The 21,603-nt window shown below is 39.6% G+C and overlaps 1 protein-coding gene across 5 annotated transcripts in view; it reads right to left on the bottom strand.

Moving 5' to 3' along the window:
• Window positions 1-3,025: 3,025 nt before the first annotated feature.
• ndufaf6 (NADH:ubiquinone oxidoreductase complex assembly factor 6) overlaps window positions 3,026-21,603 on the bottom strand; it is a 32,987-nt gene continuing 14,409 nt past the window's right edge. For 4 of the 5 annotated variants that reach the window (XM_043688031.2, XM_087986547.1, XM_043688033.2 and 1 more), the window contains 6 exons: window positions 20,356-20,412; window positions 18,893-18,995; window positions 15,537-15,670; window positions 6,476-6,577; window positions 6,144-6,200; window positions 3,347-6,058 (listed from right to left, as the gene is read on the bottom strand). In XM_043688031.2, the coding sequence (XP_043543966.1) occupies window positions 5,930-6,058; window positions 6,144-6,200; window positions 6,476-6,577; window positions 15,537-15,670; window positions 18,893-18,995; window positions 20,356-20,412 (582 nt within the window). In that variant the 3' untranslated portion in view covers window positions 3,347-5,929. Of the gene's footprint in view, window positions 3,227-3,346; window positions 6,059-6,143; window positions 6,201-6,475; window positions 6,578-15,536; window positions 15,671-18,892; window positions 18,996-20,355; window positions 20,413-21,603 lie in introns of those variants that run through there. The other variant, XM_043688032.2, reaches the window with a different exon arrangement.

Here is a 21,603-nt window from a genome sequence, read left to right as displayed (position 1 = left end):
TAACTAGCCGCTATTTCAAACTTTGAAACATGTTGTAATGTAAAAATGCATTTGGGTTTGGTAGTGTGGTAATCATGTGAATAATCCTCCTGGGAGGCAGGGTGAAATAGTAACCATCAAAATAAGGGCTTATATTGTGGATAACAAATTGACAATGACACTGTCAGAGGGCAAATAAAAAATCATTAACTTCTTTAAAATTCACTTGTATGATGTGGGCATCAATGGCTGGCCAGCATTTATTGTCCATCCCTAGTTGCCCTTGAGAAGATGGTGATGAGCTGCTTTCTTGAACTACGGTAGTTCACATTTGTGGGTCGACATACTATGCCCTTTGGGAGGGAACTCTAGGAATTTGGTCAGGCGACAGTGATGAGATTTTGACATATTTCTAAGACTGGATGGTGAGTGGCTTGGAGGGGAACTTACAGGTGGTGGTGTTTCCATGTATTTGCTGCCCTTGTCCTTCTAGATGGAAGTAGTCATAGGTTTGGAAGGTGCTGACTGAGCATCTTCGGTGAATTTCTGCAGAGCATCCAGTAGAAAGGACACACTGCTGCTACTGAGTGTCAGTGCTGGAAGGAGTGGATGCTTGTGGATATATTGCCAATCACGTGGGCGGTTTCATCCTGGATGATATCAAGCTTGTTGAGTATTGTTGGAGTCACACTCATCCAGAAACGTGTGGAGTATTCCATTATACTCCTTACTTGTCGACAGATTCTGGGGAGTCAGGAAGTAAGTAAATCTCCGCAGTATTCCCAGCCTCTGACCTGTTCTTGTAGCAACTGTGTTTGTGTGGAGAGTCCAACTGAGTTTCTGATCAATGGTAAACATCACCCCCCCTTCCCCCCACAAGATGTTGATAATGGAGAATTCAGTGATGGTAACACCATTGGATGTCAAGGGGTGGTGGTTAGATTGTCTCTCATTAGTGATGGTCATTGCCTGGCATTTGTGTGGCACGTTACTTGCCACTTGTCAGCCGAAGCCTGGATATTGTTGCATTTGAGCATGGATTGCTTCAGTATCTGAGGAGTCACAAATGGTGCTGAACATGTCCAATCCTCAGTGAACATCTCCACTTCTGACCTTACGATGGAAGAAAGATCATTGATAAAGCAGCTGAGGATAGTTGGGCCTAGGATGCTACCCTGAAGAACTCCTTCAGAGATGTCCTGGAGCTGAGACGACAGACCTCCAACAACCATGACTATCTTCCTACATGCCAGTATAACACCAACCTGTGGAACATTTCCCTTGATATCCATGGATTCCAGTTTTGCTAGGGCTCCTTGATGCCACACTTGGTCGAATGCAGCCTTTATCTCGCAGGTTGTCACTCTCATCTCACCTCTAAAATGAAATTCCTTTATCCATATTTGTGCCAAGGTTGTAATGAGGGCAGGAGCTGAGTGGCCCTGGCAGAACCCAAACTGTGTCTCACTGAGCAGGTTATTGCTGAGCAGGTGCCATTTGATAGCACTGTTGAAGACACCTTCCATCACTTTATTTATGATTGAGAGTAGACTGATTAAGCAATAATTGGATGGGTTGAATTTATCCTGCTTTTTATGTCCAGGTGGCTGCATGCCAGTATTATAACTGTATTGGAAGAGCTTGGCTAGGAGAGCTGAAAGTTCAGGAACACAAGTCTTCAATACTATTGCTAGAATGTTGTCAGGGCCCTAGCCTTTGCAATATCCTGATATCACAAATGAATTGAATTGGCTGAAGACTAGTATCTGTAATCTTACGGACCACTGGAGCATGCCAAAATGGATTTTCCACTGAACACGTCTGGCTGAAGATTGCTGTGAATACTTCAGCCTTATCTTGTGCTCTGGAATGCTCAGCTCTTCCACCATTTTCTTACAGGATGGCTATAGTTCTCGTCAGGATTTTTTTTCCCTTGAAGACCCCTTTGTTGTTGTGTCATAGTGTCACAGAGTCGTAGAGCTGCATGGTATGGAAACATACCCTTCAATCCAAGTCATCTATGCTGACCAGATATCCTAAATTAATCTAGAACCATTTTCCAACATTTGGCCCATATCCCCCTAAACCCTTCCCATTCATTTACCCATCCAGATGCCTTTTAAATGTTGTAATTGTACCAGCCTCCACTACTTCCTCTGGCAGCTCATTCCATACACGCATCACCCTCTTTTGAAAAAAGTTGCCATTTAGGTTCCTTTTAGATCTTTCCCACTCACCCTAAACCTATGCCTCCAGTTTTGGACTCCGCTACCCTTGGGAAAGTAATTTGGCTATGACACCCCTCAGTCTCCGATGCTCAAGGGAAAATAGCCCTAGTGTATTCAGCCTCTTGCTAGCTCAAACCCTCTAACCCAGGCAACATCCTTGTAAATATTTTCTGAACCTTTTCAAGTTTCACAACATCCTTCCTATGGCAGGGAGACGAGAACTGAATGCAGTATTCCAAAAATGGCCTAACCAATGTCTTGTACAGCCTCAACATGACCTCCCAACTCCTATTCTCAGTGCTCTATCTAATAAAGGCAAGCATACCAAATACCTTCTTCACTATTCTATCTACCTGCCACTCCACTTTAAAGGAACTATGAAACTGCAAAGATCTCTTTGTTCAGCAACACTTCACAGGACTTTAGCGTTAAGTGTATAAGTCCTGCTCTCATTTGCCTTTCCAAACTGCAGCATCTCACATTTGTCTAAACTCCATCTACCACTGCTTAGCTCATCAGCCCATTTGATCAAGATGTTTTTTTACTCTGAGGTAATCTTCTTTGCTGTCCACTAAACCTCCAATTTTGGTGTCATTTGCAAACTTATCAACCACACCTCCTACGTTCATATCCAAATCAATTATATAAATGACAAAAAATAGTAGACCCAGCACCAATCTTTGCAGCACACTACTGGTAACAGGACTCCAGTCTGAAAAACAACCCTCTACCACCACCCTCTGTCTCCTACCTTTGAGCCAGTTCTGTATCCAAATAGCTCGTTCTCCTGGTATTCCACGTGATCTAACCTTGCAAACCAGTCTACCAAGCAGAGCATTCTTTAATGCCTTACTGAAATTTATTTAAATCACATTCACTGCTGCAGATTATGACACAACAGTTAATAAGTATAGACACAACATGAGATCGATAAGATGCTGATTGGCTAGTTGATTTTGGCTTCAGCAAGTTTGCAACAGTTTTATCTCTGTGAAGCCTCACTTACTTCTGGAATGGTACTGTGGATGGAACAGAAATGAGTGACAATACGAGATAACGTGTTAAAGCAACAATCATTGAATACAATAATTTTATCACACTTATAATGTAAGTAATAGAAGTGATAATATAAAAGGAAATAAGAAAGAAACATAATTTTATTGAAAGGAAGAAAGCATACATCAGGAGAAAGAAAACAATACCATTTTATTATCACCAAAACAGTAATTTAACCAATCTCAAATTAGCACATCTGAACCAGTTTGCCAAAATGGTAAACCCCAAATTAGTCTATCCATTCAGATAACTAGCAATAAACTAATCCTTAATACATGCATCACCACGTCTCTGAAATATCTTTCATTGGACAGACACTATCAGTGTTCTGGAACATGTATGATTTACATATATTTATAGATTGATCTTTTGCTTTAAAATTTTTACTTCAAACTCTTGGAATGAGAGTTTTGTTCTGTGACTATGAGGAGATTTTATGGTTAATTTGTAAGTATGTCTGGAGTCATGATGTTCTTTGAACCAGTGATTTCCCAGAATGATAAGAGGGATTTGTTTGCAGTGACAGGGTTTAATGAGCTATCAGAGTAAATATTAAGGAACATTTGTTTGCTTTCAGTTTAGAAGGATTGGTCACTTTTTAAAATTTACTTGGGGAAATACTTATTATTTGGAAAGCTTATTGTTCAGTTCACAGAGTTTAGTGTGAACCAGTTTCTCCTGAAGAAAGGGGATAGATGAGAAGTGTTAGGAAATAGGCTCCCTGAGTGTAGGGATTTTAATATGAAAGTTCCAGACCAGATGTGTTTGGTTAGAACACTAAAGCAGTGTTTCAAAGTTGAAGAAGTCAAAGCTCAACCACATTGTTGTGGATCTGGGGTCAGCTGCAGGTGAGACCGGGTAATTATGGCAGATTTACTTTCCTACCAGATTTTCAAATAACCTAATGTCGTGTGATTTTTAACTTTGTCTTGTTGCATTGTAATAAGACTATACATGGGCTATAAAATCTATATAAACCAGGATGGCTGAACAGCACTTTAGAACTTTTGACCAGTGTGTATGTGATGAGCTGAATGGCTGTCGTCAGTTCCATGACCATGATTCTAAAAAATGCTTTAGTTTGACAAGTATTCCTTTATATTCTTAAGTATAGTAACTTTCACAGTTTAATTAAACAACTGAATGTACTACAAAATTAAGATTTTAAAATCAGTGCACCCACCATCTGAGCATTGCTCTTTTAAATGACAATAACTTGAGAAAACTATGCAGAACCAGCTGGTAGTTATATCAGTGTACAGTAGTCAGTTTTTTAGAAAGTTGAAAAGGTTACATTCAAAAGCTTCTAGAACTTTCCTATTAGTGGTCTTATACCCAAAATAAAAACAGCATAATTTTAATAGCCTCCTTGAAGACCTCCAGATAAACACAATTCATGGAAACTCAGTGATTAGTTTTAGCTGGAAGAACTCACTTGAAAGGAAGACAGAAAAGTAAATACAGGTGGTTGAATAAATAATTCACAAATTTCTGTTATTTGTGAACCATGAAGTGAGCTTCCAATCACATTTCCCTGCCACCATCAAGAATGCTGATTTTCCCTTCAGCAACATCATTCAACTCTGTCCCCCACCTCATCTTAATTGATGCTAAAACCCTTATTCATGCCTTTGTTACATCTCGACTTGACTCTTCCAACGTACCTTAAGTCAGCCTCCCATGTCCTATTTTTGAAAACTTGAAGAAATCAAAAACTCTGCTGCTTGTGTCCTTAGCTCCCAATGCATCCCATTCACCATCATCCTGATCCTAGTGACCCATATGAACTCCAGATTAAGCAACATTTACACATTAAGGCTCATATTGTTGTTTTCAAATCCCAGCATGTCACCACCTTAGTTCTAAAATTTTCGTCAACTCCACAACACCTCCAACTCCCAAGACATCTGCATGCCTCTAATTCTGGCCTCTTGCGCATTTCCAATTTTAATTCTTCAATCACTGCTGGCTGTGTATTCAACTGCCAAGCTCCAAAGCTTTGAAAATCCCACTTTATACCTCTCCAAATATCTTTTAAGATATTCTTGTAAAATCTAGTTCTTGCATCAAGCTTTTGGTCATCTACCCTAATATTGCATTATGTGACTCATGTCAAATTTTGTAACACTCTTGTGAAGTGCCTTATAATATCAAACCACATTAAAAAATGTTATTTAAAGTTACTATTATTTGCTTTAAACAGAACTGTAAAAAAAACCTTAAGGCTTTGTGTTTGTGTCATAGATGTTAAAGCTAACAGGTGGAGAATGGAACATTAACACCAAAGAGTGGAACATGTTCCTCTACCTCTATCATCAATGTACTTCCAGATGAGATGCAATTTTGGTAAAATATTAAGTATTTTCAACATTTCTTAGTCAAAAATCTTCGACAACCTTCTATAGCAAATATGCACATTGGTGCTGAACTGCAAGCCATTTTATGCTGTTTCAATAGAAATGACTGTCTATCCCAAATCCTTTCTTGTGGGACCCATCAAGTTGTCATTGAATTGACTTCCAAACCGTCAGTCCGCTCTAAATTTGAGCCCAGTTCATGAAGGATAAAAAGGATAGAACACTGTCCTTATCAATCTTATATAATATTTACTTTTTAAAGAATCAAGCACTATTATTAAACTTTGCTACCGTAACCCTGATTGACTTTTAATAGATTTTCCTCCAAGAACGTATATACAAGTAGAAAGGAAGCATTGTATTTCTCTTCTGCAGACTAGGATGAAACACATCGAAATCAACTTTACGGATTCTGTCCAAATAGTCATCAAGAACAACCTACAAGTAAACAAGTTCAACAAGGGTTAAAAATAAAACAATGCAACGTTTCAAAAAACAAAGCGAGAATAGAATAGAAGCTTACCGTTTGCAAAAATGCTGGGTAGGCCTTTGAAGGAACATTTCCACAGAATGATCGGGCCTAGGGAAAAACATAATAGGTTGCACACTTCATCTGGTAATAACAATTAGATTCATGAAAACAAATGAGTAATAAAGGTATGGAAAGAAAACAGCAGAGGGGAGTAGTAGGAAGAAAAAAAAAATGGTGGTGGTCAAACCGGAGTGGGGGAAATATAGGAGTCAGGTGACAGAGCCAGAAAGATTCAGGTGGTAATATTACATCAGAATCAGAGATGGAGAAAAAAACGAGGCCACAGACATATTGCTAATTCTGTTGAAAGCAGAAATACGTACATGCTCAAGATGAACATGTGCCTGACTTGCTACATCAAAAATGACATCCCTCACGTTTTTTCCATGATTTGCTCGAATAAAATCTTCTTGTGACACACCATGCTAAAAACGATAAAAACACAGTAAATTAACTTCAACCAATGCAACTCACTTCAAATGAAGTCAAACTACAGAATGAATCATTAACTCATAGCACAGAATATCAAGTTACAGAGTAGTGCTACTCACAGGTAAGAGGTGTACATTTCCACATTCTGAATTTATAGTATAATTTTTCATATCTCTCTTTTAGATTAGATTCCCTACAGTGTGGAAACAGGCCCTTCAGCCCAAGAAGTCCACACCGACCCTCCAAAGAGTAATCCACCCACACCCATTACCCTCTGACTAATACACAATAGACAATAGGTACACGAATAAGCCATTTGGCCCTTTGAGCCAGCACCACCATTCATTAGGATCATGGCTGATCATCCACAATCAGTATCCTGTTCCTACCTGAAACCCATAACCCTTGATTCCACTATCTTTAAAAGCTCTATGCATCTCTTTCTTGAAAGTATCCAGAGACTTGGCCTCCACTGCCTTCTGGGGCAGAGCATTCCATACACCCACTACTCTCTGGGTGAAGAAGTTTCTCCTCAACTCTGTCCTAAATGGCCTACCCCTTATTTTTAAACTGTGTCCTCTGGTTCTGGATTCACCCATCAGCGGAAACATGCTTCCTGCCTCCAGAGTGTTCACTCCTTTAATAATCTTATACGTTTCAACCAGAATCCCTCTCATCCTTCTAAACTCAAGTGTATACAAGCCCAGTCACTCCAATCTTTCAACATATGATAGTCCCACCATTCCAGGAATTCACCTCATGAACCTACGCTGCACTCCCTCAATGGCCAGAATGTCCTTCCCCCAATACACTTAACACTATGGGCAATTTAGCACAGCCAGTTCACCTAACCTGCACATCTTTGGACTGTGGGAGGAAACCCACGCATAGTTTTCACAATTCCCATGTTTCACATACATATGTAGCCTAGATAACACTGACGGGCAAGACTAATCTCCTCTTCCAAATGAGTAACTGTGTCCTCAAAAACCTTTCTCCTGCCTCCAATAGCAAATGCAAAGAAACCTGAGAATGTTTTCTCTTCTAAGAGTTATCAACTCTTTGTTCTCTCACTCCAACCATTTCTTCACTGGTCGCTCACTATGCAGTTTGTCTTTACTTCTCTTATTTCCAGTTCCCTAAATTCTAACCCACTCAATTCCTGATCCTAATTACATATAGCAAGGTGTGCATCATATTCAGGCTTAGGCTGATAAATGGCAAGGTCTATCACTGTCCAAGAAGAGAATGCCATTTCAAAATTATGTCAACAAGAACAGGTCGTGGACTGTGTACTCTGAGGTGAGTATCTCATTTCCAGATTCCTATAGTCTTTCCAGCATTTCCAAAGCACAGGTCAAGAGTGTGATAAAATATGATACATTTGCCTTGTTGAGTAAGCTTCAATAAAACTCAATGTTTGACACATGCAGAACAAAGCAACCCACTCAATTGGCATCACCTCTGCCACCTGTGCACAGAGACTGCTGTATTGACCATTAAGAACAAGGATTTTGTATTTCACCAAGGCTTCTTCACCTGTTCATTCTAAATTTGCAAGCTCAATCACCAAGAAGGACAAGAGCAGCAGGAACATAGGAACACTACCACCTGAAACCTCCCCTCCAAGTCATGGATCATTCCTGACTTAGAAATAGAACAGTTTTTTTCACTGTGGTTGATTGATAGTCATGAAAAGCCCTACCTAATGGCAATACAAGTGTATCTACTCCCCGTAGATTATAATTTCAATTGGACAACTCACCATCAGCTATTCAAGGATGATAAATGTCAGCAACTGTAACATGCCATAAATAGCTGCAAAGATAAACAGATGCTGTCAGTCCCCAGAGAACACAGAACAGTACAGCACAGCACAGGCCCTTCGGCATGCGATGTTGTGCCGGCCTTTTATCTTACTCTAAGATCAGACTAACCTACATATCCTTCCTTGTACTATCTTCCATGTGCCTATCCAAGAGTCGCTTAAATGTCCCTAATGTATCTGACTCTACGACTCCTGCCAGCAGTGCATTCCTTGCGCCCACCATTTTCTGTGTAAAGAACCTACTTCTGACATCTCCCCTAAACCTTCCTCCAACCATCTTGTGATAGCCATTTCTGCCCTGGGAAAACATCTCTTGTTTTGGTGATGTCAGAACCATCATACTTTCATTTAAAAGTAGCATCATCATTTTAGCAACATTGGCCTCCTTTAGTCTATCCTCTTTTAATGTCCCATTTCCTCTGGCCCAAGTCCTACATTTTGACTTTCTAACTTTATGCCCATATATCCTGAAGCTCCCTATTCAAATGTCTGCAGTCTGGTTTCTACCATGTCATATCAATGAGGTCACCTTGGCTAAACTCATGAAACGATCCTGTATAACAATGGTGGTGACAACAGTCTCACCATTTTTTTAATTCTCTCTGGCATTTGGTCACATATTTTAGGCCACTCAAAAGTAGATTAATTTCTTCAAAGAAAATTGTATTATAGAGAGAAACTTTAAACTTCTGCACAGCGAAAACAGACTTAAATGTTCTGCTTTTCACACATCTAATGTAATTTGCTCGAATTTATTTAATATTGCTGCCATCTAGTGTTATAATCAAACAACAAATGACTGAACAAGTATTTGGGCTAAAACTTCAACTGTACTGCACAGATGGGGAGGCAATGGCCTCGTGGTATTATTGCTTGGACTGTTAATCTAAAGACCCAGATAATGTTCTGGGGACCTGGGTTCAAATCCTGCCATGGCAAATGGTGGAACTGGATTCAAAACGGGGAAAAAAAAATCTGGAATTAAGAATCTACTGATAACAATCAATCCACTGTCAATTGTTTGAAAAACCCATCTGGTTCACTAATGCCCTTTACGGAAAAAAAATCTGCCATCATTACCTGGTCTGGCCTACACGTGACTCCAGACCCACAGCAACATGGTTGACTTTTTAAAAAAATATATATATTTATTTAACAATTTTTATTCTTTTACAAAAAAATGAAAACTTATAAAAGTACAAAAGTACAGAAAATTAGAAATAATATCACATTATATTACAGCAATGTTTACAATAAACTACCTACTACTCTTCAAGATACAATGTCTCATATTTACTTAACCCAGATTAAAATAAACTCAAATTATTACTCCACTCACTGCACCTCCACCGAAGCTCCCATCCATGGGAGCAAAGTTATTATACCCATATTTACTTGGCTCCCCGGACCACCATATACGGCCCTTGTAGCTATATAAAGGCCCTAAACAGTACCGCCGATAGGTCCATGTCTACATAATTTAGAAAGGGCCACCATGTTTTATAAAAGTGCTCTGTTCCATGGCGTACCATACTTGTCAGATAATCTTGCTCCATCACAAGTCCGTGCAAACCCACAAGACTTGGAGGTTTTTCTAATATCCAATTCATTAGAATGTTCTTCCTCACAGTGTGTAAGAATGTTAAATAACCTCTTCCTGTGCTCCCAGAGAGGGCAGATGCAGTAGTTCCAAAAGGAGGGATATCGGATCCTCCTTAACTTCAATTCCTAGAACCTTCTCCAGCTCATTGTCTATGGCACCCCAGTATCCACGAACCTTGTAGCAGGGTCAAAAGCAATGTGTGAAGGTGCTTATGCTGATTTTACATTTGGGACACTTCAGAGAAGATCCTTTCTTAAACTTTGCTAACCTCTCTGGTGCCACATGGGCCCGGTGAAGGATATCAATTGCATAGCTTGTGCTTTATTGCATATTTAAATTTTCTTTACATTCCCCTATATCCTTCCTTGTTTCCGAGGAGTATTCTTCCCCTACCTCCTTATTCCAGATCCTATGGAGTCTCTCCATACTCTCCATATCCCCCAAGGTGCTCCCTCACTGCAAATGATATAACCGAGAGAGTGCCCTCACATCGGAACACTCTTCTTTCTATATCTGATCAGTAGGGCTGAGCCAAGAGTGTGGTCTTCTTCTGTATATAATCCCTAACCTGGAAGTATTAAGAATCCTGTATTTCTGACTTAATTATTTGATAGACGTTAAGACCTCTGCCTTGAAAAATCTCCCAAACAGGAGATTTTTCCCTCCCATGCTCTAAAGCTGGAGTCCATTGACCCCGGTCTAAATCTTGTGACTCCCACTAATGGGGTGAACGGCGAAGTCTTAAGCAAATTGCCTTCATCCTGCTGCATTATCCTCCATGCTTTCACTGTATTTATGATAAATCGGGCTCTCAGTGCTCAGCCACAGATCTCTTCTTGTCCGTAAGCAGTAAGTTGGTTAGGGGACATTTTGCCTGCTAGGCCTCAGCATCAAGCCATATCGACCTAGAGTCCTTACGCACCCATTCACCCACATATGACAGCAGAGCGCCTATTTGGTATCGCTTCAGATCTGGGAGGTCCACCCCATCCCCTCATATCCCACGGAAGTTGTAGCTCAGTAAGTTTAATTAGGGAGCACCTATTGTACCAGATAAATGATCCAAGCAAACTGGCAACCTCCGCAACACCTGTTTGGGTAACAACAGGAGCATCCTCATAGGATATAATAACCGAAGAACATCAATTTTAATCAAGGCTATACAGCCTAGTCATGATATGGGTAGCCCCTTCCACTGCTGCAAGTCCTGCTTTATTCTCTCAAACAATTGTACCAAGTTAACTCTGAGGTGACGGAAGATAGAGAAAACCTTTCTGTGACCACCTAAAAGGAAACTCCATTCCGTCCTCCAGCTTCGGTACTTCCACCAATTCCCCCATGGACGTGACTTCCGAATTTGCAATATTTTTCCTGTATGCCGAAAATTGCCAAGTAGTTTAATATTTTGTATTAGCCAGGGTATGGACTTTTCTGGGTTAGCCAAAAACAGAAGGACATCATCCACATAAAGACTAACTTTGTGTTCCCTAATTCCCACTTTCGTGCCACTATTTCAGGGTTCTTTCAGATGGCCTCCACCAATGGCCCAATTACCAAGGTAAATAGCAGTGGCGAGAGAGGATATCCCTGTCAGCTGCCTCTCCCCACACTAAAATTGCTCAATTTGACACCATTTGTGATAACCACCAACTTGGGGTCTCTCTATATGATACTGCCACTCACCTGGCAAAGGCCCCCATTAGACCAAAGCAATCTAGAACATCAAAGAGATACAATCATTCCACCCAATCAAAAGCCTTTTCTGCATCCAGGAAGACCACCAAGCCTGGAATGAACCTCTGCTGACGTACTTGCACTTTATTCAATACCGTCCTGATATTATTGCAAGAGCTGCGGCCCTTGATAAAACCTGTCTGGTCCTCTTTTATAATAACGGGCAACATCTTTTCCAACTTCACAGCCAGCACTTTTGATAAGATTTTTGAAGTCTATATTCAATAACGAGTCATGATTTGGAGATGCCGGTGTTGGACTGGGGTGTACAAAGTTAAAAATCACACAACACCAGGTTATAGTCCAACAGGTTTAATTGGAAGCACACTAGCTTTCAATTGTCAATCACCTGATGAAGGAGCGTCACTCCGAAAGCTAGGTGCTTCCAATTAAACCTGTTGGTCTATAACCTGGTGTTGTGTGATTTTTAACTTCGATAACGAGATAAGTCTATACAGCTCTCAATCCTCAGGGTCTTTCCCTTTCTTTAAAATAAGGGAGATATTGACCTAAGAGAGGGCAGAAGGAAGTCCTGGCTATGCCAATGACTATACATCTCCAGGAGTGGTTCAGCTAACGTATGTATAAATTCCTTGTAAAAGTTACTCGGGAACCCGTCTGGACCGGTTGCCTTACCACCTTGGTGCTGCCTTACCACTTCTTGCGTCTCCTGTACTGTCAGCAGTGCATTTAAAAGGGAGACCTGATCAGCATTTATACCAGGGAAATCCAGGTTTTCAAAAAAAGGATTCTACTCTGGCTACGCCATCCCAACAACCCTCCAAACGGTATAACTCTGCATAGAATTCCTGAAATCTGGCATTAAACTTTTTTTAGCTCACAAGTGATGTTGCCAGGTCTTTTCCTAAATTAGACTGCAGAGCACTTTTCTTCCTAGCCAGGTAAGTGAAGTATCTACCTGGCTTATCCCCATATTCAAACAGCCTTTGCTTTGCAAAAAGGACCCTTTTGAGCATCGAGTCCCGAGCAGCCCGGAGAGCCGTGACCCGCTGTAACTTAACCACAGATGGTCTGGTATAATATGCCGACTCGGCTGCCTTCAGCTGGGCCTCACGCATCAGCTGCTGTTCTCCTCTCTGCCTTTTTCTTGTTGTTGAGTATGAAATAATCAGACTGCTTAAATGCACCTTGGTGGTCTCCCAAAGCATTAATGGATTACTGGCCGTACCCTAACTGATGTTCCAAAAAGCTCTGAGCCTCCTTGTAACGTACTGTACAAAGTTGCCATCCCTCAATAGAAATGATCCAGGTGCCAGTGCTGTGTGTCCATTCCACTACCCTTGGTCTTAACAGCCAAAAATACTGCCGCATGGTCCGCAATAGTTATGTTCCCAATCCTGCAGGCCAACACCAAGTCCAAACAAACTGACAGAATAAAGAACACATCAATTCTTGTGTAGCACTTCTGCAAGTTGGAGTAAAAGGTAAAATCTCTCCCATTAGAGTGGACTCACCTCCACACATCCATTAGCCCCAACTCCATGCACATGTCCACTAACTGTCTAGACTGCAGAGGTGCATCCGACAGACCCCTTGGCATCCTGTCTACCCCAGGGTCCATGAGATGATTAAGGTCTCCTCCTAAATCGTATGGTGCATCTCAACAGCCATTAATTTAGAGAAAGTGTCAACTAAAAATTTGAGAGGGTGTGCCGGGAGACAGTAAACATTCTGGAGGCCAAAAGCTTCTCAGTGTACCAGAGCCTTGAGAACGATGAACCGTCCATACTTATCCTTGCTTTGATCTATCACCTGAACTGGGAGGTTCCTTCGTACCATTATGGCCATTCCTCTGCTTTTGGAGTTGAAGGAGGAGAAGAATACCCTATCATATCCCCCCTGCTGTAACTTCAGATGTTCCCTATCGGTTAAAGGTGTCTCTTGCAACAGAGCAATGTCAACCTTTCCCTTAAGATTTGAAAGCACCTTTTTTGTTTTAATGGGGGAATGGTTACCCTTTTATATCAGGTGCACCACCTGAACAGATTGCTAGCGATGAATGCACACTCCAGCCCGTGGTTCCCCGAGTGGAAGAAGCTCATGCAATGTGTGCCGTAGTATCAAATCTAAAAACTGTTCCTACAAATACTACTAAAACTAAGAAACTAACCACTACTCCTAACTTGCACAAATAAACACAAAAACCACAAATCTCCAGAGATTTCCCCCCTTGCCCATAGTGGGTATTCACTCCCAATCTTACAGCCGGCCTGGCACCTTCCTTAAGGCCGTGCCCCAAACCCAGGCAATGGAAAAAAACATGTTGTTTACACTCCTGCAAGTTAACAATGGATACCCTCCCCTCCCCCTCCACATCTCAACGCCACACATTTTTACACCAAAGAAGTAACCACCTCTCACCTAGAAAAACAGAACTGTAAAATAACAGATAATTACCAAACGGATATAATATAAAACAAAGCAGATTTTATACCAAAGCAATACCAAGCCTATAAGGCCATTATACCATTGTCCACATGCATCTTTTCCTCTTTCCCCCTCAAGCAATGACAAAACATGAGGTAGTCATCCACACAGAACTACAAAGAACACTAGCTTCTCAGACCATATCAACAATATTTCCCAAGGACAATGTTACCATGGAACGAGTTGCAAAGGTAAATAGTCATTTAACCCCATCACTTGAAATTTTCAACATTCATTTCTAGATTATTGCCATTTACAAGTTTTTTTTCAATATCAGATCAAGCCTGGTTTAGCGAGGACTAACCACACACATATTGGTGGAATGAAGATGTTAGTCTGTGTGTCAACATAACCAAGGCAGATATAAAATTTCTGTGGAAAGAAAATGCCAATCCAAACAATTCAGGTTTATACTATTGTAAGTTACAGAGAGAGTGAGACATCAAAACAAAGAGTGGTGAGTTTGGGGCATTTAAGTAGTGTTTTCTTCCTGCCTCCTGCGTGTCTATGTCTACGTTGGATTCCAGCATCCGCAGTTTTTTTTGTCTCCAATCATCTTTCTAAGCAGCAAAAAACCTAATCATGCCCAGAATTGATTTATTGAATTAACTTGTCAGCAGTTTCCTATTCTTTACTAAAATTAGATTAATCCAGAACTCAAATGTCAGCCTCAGCTCAGTCAATAGCATCCTTGGCACGGTTGTGGCTTCAACTCCCACTCCACGACGTGAGCACAAAATCAAGGCAGACAATTCAGTGTAGTACTGAGAAAGAAGTCTGAACATCAGAGATCTATTTTCTAATGAGACATTAAACGGAGGCCCTGTCTGCAATAAGAACCCTTGGCACTGCTCTGAAGATCAGCAGGGGATTTATCCTCAGTGTCCTAGTGAATACTTATCCCACAATCAATACTACAAAATGATTATCTCGTCATTGTCATATTGTTGTTTGTGGGAAGTAGTGCACAAATTGAGTGTTACATTTCCTGTATTACAAACAGTGACTGCACTTCAAGTGCAAAACAGTTTGGGACACACATATCATAAAAGCACAATACGAATGTAAAATATTGCTTTTGCATGGAGGAGTCTTTTCCCACACAAAATTTCACACATCCATCAGACACATCTATGCCAAGCATCACTCATGTACTGTCTCCCAGTACACTTGATTTCTACAGCATCCTGCCTAGTTTTGTTCCAAAACTTTGATTTACTAGTTGCTGCTCAGTCTGCTCCATGGGTGTTCAATGTTACATTCTTCACCTAATCAGTTTTCGCAACATACTTCAGTGGTGAATACTTTTCAAAGAGTGAAATGTATCATTTGAAATTACCAGTACACAGATGTCCAGTGGAAGGTAAACCTTCCGTCGCATACAATGATAAGGTGTTGAACGTAGACATGTCACAATTCCTTGAGCTTTTCCAATATGACTTGCTGCATGATCTGCGTGGATATCCTTTACACCTATTAAAAATAACAACGACATATTAATAAGAGACAGTAATTTGGATTACAGGTTAAAAAGATTATAATGGACAATTATATACCCAAGTGCAAGCAGAACATAAAAGAAATAGTGAATTACACTGCATGACTTTCTCAGACGAATGTCTCATCCATATTTTAGTCACCCCCAGATCTGCATTTTCTATTACTCTTCAAGCCAGCTTTCCAATCACTTTTAATATCAATTCATGCAAAACTCTGCTACCGTATCCTATCCAATACCACATCCTGCTTAACAATCAGCATGTGTTCAATGGAAAACAATTTAATTTTGACTAAAATTAGCAAAATTTCCCAATGACTCAAAATTTTAATCTTTGTGCTCAAATCCCTTGTTGGTCATGACCTTGCCTAGCCTTGTAATTTTGTGCAGATCTACAATTCAATTCACCTCCCATTCTGGCTCCTTGTGAACTGACACTTTCTATCTCATCATTATTAGCTGTGCTTTCAACTATTTTCATCCTACACTTGAGAATTACCTCTTTAACGCTCGTTCACTTTCAAATGATCCTTAAAGCTGAGCTGTCTGATCAAGGTATTAATGCTCCCTACTGATATCTTTTATGGATTGTCATTGACTTGTGTATGATTACAATGCTGTGAAGTGCCTTATGCGAAATTGATCCAAGGCAGAGATGTTGAAATACAAAGTAAGATACAATTCTTTGTTAGTAGGTTTATTCACAGGATGAAGTGCAACGGATCTCCACACTGGAAAACCAGACCACTTCAAGTTTACTTCACTCTACATTAATTTTTACTCTCCTCTTAAATGGAGATGTTAATCATTCTCATCTAGCATCATAACAGAAATAGCATATTGAAATATGACATGGATGTTTGATCATTGGTCCTAAACAATCTCAATGCTGGAAATCTGGCCATCTTTCTCAAAGCCTACAGCTAAGTTCGATTTTACTACATTCCTAATAATGAAGATTGCCTCATTTTCAAATAAAATTGTTATATTCCTCAAAATATACAAAATTAACATTGAAAATTGTTGAGATGAAGAGTTATTCGAGATGGTTACATTTTTTTCAAAATACTTCAAATAAAGCAATCAACACCAAAACAGTTGGCTGACCTAGGATTTATGTAAGGCAGGTGATGAAGATCAACAAATCAAGTTCAAATGTCCAACTCTGGAGTGACAAAGCCATAGATAAGGGTTACAATACGAGTTGAAAAAGGGACCAAGACATATACTTTTGAGGAGGGAAAGAACATTTTGAACAAAGGATGGTCTGAGTCAGCCTGATTGTTGATGGAAAGGAAGTGAAGACCGTGAAAAGGATTACATCAAAATTGTATCAGAGACTTTGCAGCCAAACTATCCATATCAATATTCAGAAGCAAATTACTGTGGATGTTGCTTGGAAACATCTACACCTGTACTGGAAACAATTGCTGGAGATCACAACAGGTCAAACAGCATCCATGGAGAGAGACCAAGCTAACATTTCAACTCCAGTAGCATTGCCCAGCTTCACTTCATCCTTTACCTCAACAAGACATTTTCCTCTTTCTTTCAGACATCAAAGCATGCAAGCTCTAGCAACTTAACGACTCTAACATCCCTCCCGCAGACAGTTCCTTAGCACCCACACCCTTCCCAGCCCTCAGATGCCATCACTTTGTCCCCTTGAGGGCACTAACCCCAAACCCAGCCCTTGCCATGTTTTCGATATCTCTACTATTCTCAGCAAAGGACTCAACTTCATATCCGTACACTTCCCAACTTAATGAATTTCGGCCTCATCATAATGTTGAACTGTTTCTCTGCTGCTTCCGTCTCCTGACTCACTTCTTTGGGCAGGAATCCTCCCCTCGCACCCACCTCCAGTATTCACCCTCCACTTGGACGCCCTCGTCTGGCCTCTCACACGCCCCCGATCTCTTCATTGAAAACTGCAAACATGACATCGGCCATCTCAGTTTCTCTGCTCCTCTCACCGACTCTAACCTCTCCAGCTCTAAAGAGTCATCCGGACTCAAAATGTTAGCTTGCTGTCTCTCTCTATGGATGCTGCATGCCCCACTGTGATGTCCAGCAATTTGTTGTTTTCATATCAATATCCATCCTCCGCAGAAACAGTAAACACAATTCCAGACACATATACTCTAAAAATATTCTTTTACTCCCTTTACATTCAACTATCTACCTATTTTTCATTCTTTCACAGGACATGAGTGTCGCTAGCTAATTGTGTGTCAACATAATCAAGGCAGATATAAAATTTATAAACACCCCTAACCGTCTTTGAAAGAAGACAGAGTGCCTTCTTGACCCATTGCAGTCCATGGGGTTAGAAATTGATCTTGAATAAGCTATAATGAGTGGCTGCAGTTCATTTTGTAGCTGCTACACATTGCTGCCACTATACATCAACAGTGGACAGAGTGAATATTCGGAGGTGGATGAGGGGCCAATTAAGCAGGCTCTTTTGTCCTGGATGGTGTTGAACTTCTTAACTGTTGCTGGAATTGCACTCATGTGGGCAAGTCAAAATTAATTCATTCCTGGCTTGTAGATGGTGGACATTATGGGAATCAAGAGTTGAGTTACTTTCTGCAGAACTCCTCGCCTATAACCTGCTCTTGTTGCCACAGTATAATCTGGAACACCTAATCTTGTGTTTAGCCTAATCTTCAAATTTTGACATTATGTCTACTTTGAATTGATGAACTCATGGTGCAATCCACTGCTTCATACCCTTTGTTGAAAACATTTATCTTCTTGTTTAAATATTGTGTTTAATCAACTATGTCTACATATTGTAGAGCCTTCAATCAGTGGGAACAGTCCATTTTGGATTGTCATTTCACCCTCTGATAACTGATATGTTTCTATGAAATTTCTCAACCTCCTATACTTGAACAAAAATGCAGCCTCATTTTTGTTCTTGTTTTTCTTCTCAACATGTACAATTTTATTGAACATGTGCTGAACACAAAATGTGGAACCCAACACTGTACATTGTATGCTGTCAAAATCTTATTAGCGCTTATATAGATGGAGCACTTCAGCTAACTAAATCTCATCAGGTTACAAAAGACAATTTTGTGTTGATGGGAAAATATCTGAAAAGTCAAACTATTCAATCTAGACTGTTTCAGTTTAAGAAACAACTCTTCAATTAAAAATAAAATATGATTTATGAAAATAAATCTTACCTAAAACTTCCAATACGAGATAGATGAATGATGACTGAGCGTTTTCCGCGTAAGCTTCCAGCTCTTGGATATTTTTAAATGCTTTTTCATTCAAATTCCTTTCCTGGAATTCATTATATTAGCATAGACATAAGTTGGTTAATTCTGGCTGGTCTTAATGAAAAGTACATTGCTGCAAAATGCTATAGTTTAAAACATTTTTCTAATGTATATAAGATGCATATTGGTGCCATATGTTTCTACAGTCAGTCTTCGTGAGTTTGGTGCATCAGCCATTTGCAGTGACAAGGAAATTGCTTTGCTAAACTATTTTATGCTCTGTCACTTGATAATACAAACTTGTAACTTTCAGAATATCAAAAAAAATTATACTATATTAGAAAAAAAATTAGATTGTTTGATAAGTATATTCTGACTGGTTGCCATGTAGAATGGAATAGGAAACAGTTGCCCCTAATGTTTTGTTTAATTGAAAGAGGCATAATGCCTGGACATTTTATTTTTGTTTGGATAGAATGGGGTTTTGCATTTGAAAATATGTAGGTCGTTCACATTGGGAACCTGACTGATAACATCAAACTGATAGTTCGTGCATTTCTTAGCATGCTCAACACTGTTCAATAAGTATTGTTCAATCAAGGAATCATGTCTAATGTCAAGTTTTCATGTTTTCAAGGGTGAATACAGATAGTCCTCTTTGTAAACAGCCAATGGGACATACAATGGATCCACCAATTGTTGGGATTGTTGCTGACATACCTGGCATTTCACTGACAATGAAATTCATATACCGCATTACTCACTTATGCAGTAGACAGAATGCTTTTTGGACTTGTTGGCAGCATCCCATCTGTATAGTAGTAACGTAAAACAACTATCTTCATTTTTCGTGGTTCATTACATTTTAAATACACCTTTCCCTTCTAATGGAACTTTAGGTATACTGGGCACTTTTCAGCTCTGAAACTGCTACCTTTTGGCCCATTTATGAACTTACTTAATATATAGCGAGATGTTCTGAATGGTTTAGCCATTATCCTTCAGGATAGCACGAATGGCCTCCATCATGCACTCAAATTCTTGTTTGAAATTAAGTTAGCAAGGTCCCTTTTTTTTGAATGTGCTAGTTGTGCATTCTGCTAATGGATTCTCTACTACTATCTACCGCAAGCCTATCTTCACTGGTCAATATATTGGACCTCCTAAACCTCCATATTCAAAAGCATTTGCCTCATCAGCAACCTGGAAAGTAGTGCCCAAGGCACCATGCAATCTTGATGCCAAAATAGGGCTAGTCTCTTCATCATCAGCTGTGATTATCTGCAAGCAGAAAGGATCTCTGTGTATGGGCATATCAAAACAGATGTAATCAAACCTGGAGGGGCCTAACTAATGGTCTGTTACTATCTAAGGTCAGTCTTGGATAATATTAGCTTCAACATATTTAAATAAAGTATATTTACCCGTTCCTCAATAATACGCAGAAACCATCTCTTAGTCAGCTTGTACTTTCTTACTGCCTATTAGATGACAACAGAATTTCACAAAAATTATTAAAAAAGACAACTGTTTGCTCATTTAAATTTTCCGTAAGTTCTACTGCAACTTAAATACATGCACAAGATTGTGAGTTTTGTAAAAGCAACTTCTACATTGGTGCTAAATTTTCTAAATTGGTGCGAAAACCAATTACATTTTGATCTGGCTAAAATATTGAAGAATTTGACAAAATATTAAAGCTCTTGCTGTAAAAGCAACAATCACAGCATGGATACAAAGTTGGGTGAGTGACAAATTAATAATGAACACTTTTTTTAAGGCTGGAATACTGTGGAATTTTCCAGGGTCAGTATAAGGACTACTATTTTACTTAATGCACATTTATAGTAATATCCATGTCTCGGACATTCATAACACCATTTCAAAATTTGTAGATTGCACAAAACTGTATTGTAAATTGCAAACAGGATTGTGATGGATTTCAAGACGTCATAAAACAGGCTAGTGTGGTCTGTATGGTCATGTGGCAAATAAAATGTAATGATGGGCAAAATGATACAATTTGATAGGATGAGGAGAGGCAACATTAAGTAAAAGATATGATTCTAAAAGGCAAGATGTGGGCATATATATATATATGTACACAAATGATTAGTAGGGCAGGTTAAGAAAGTGATTCATGGATCACAAATAATTCTAGACTTTAAAAATAGACGACATATATAAGGAAATTATGGCAAAAATATAAAAGATGCTGATTTAGCCTCAAGTGAAATATTGTGCCCAATGCTGAACACTATACTTTAAGAACATTAAAGCATTATAGAGGATGCGGAAAAGATTAAAAAGGAATGGTTGCTGGAATGAGGGACTTTGAAAACATTTGCTCATGGGATCTGGGTATCAGTAACTAGGCCAACACTTATTACCTATATCTTATTGCCCTGGATGCATAATTACTGACATGACTGAGAAATTGGTTGAGTAGCAGGTGACAGAAAATAAGGATAATGGCCAATATTTGAATTGGCAGGATGTGTCCAGTTGATCTGTGTTAGGACCTCAATTATTCACATTATTTATTAATGACTTGGATAAAAGCACAAGTCGTCATAAATCCAAACTTGCTGATGACACAAAGTTAGGTGGCATTGTAGACAATGCAGATCATAGCACAAAATTACAAAGAGTTATTGACTAATTAAATGGGA

This window comes from Chiloscyllium plagiosum, unplaced genomic scaffold (genome assembly GCF_037043375.1).
Source record: "Chiloscyllium plagiosum isolate Xiang-an unplaced genomic scaffold, Cpla_swu_hap1 HiC_scaffold_4, whole genome shotgun sequence".
Classification (NCBI taxonomy): domain Eukaryota; kingdom Metazoa; phylum Chordata; class Chondrichthyes; order Orectolobiformes; family Hemiscylliidae; genus Chiloscyllium; species Chiloscyllium plagiosum.
Note: the sequence above shows the minus strand (reverse complement) of the source record. Positions and strands in the feature narration are given on the sequence as shown.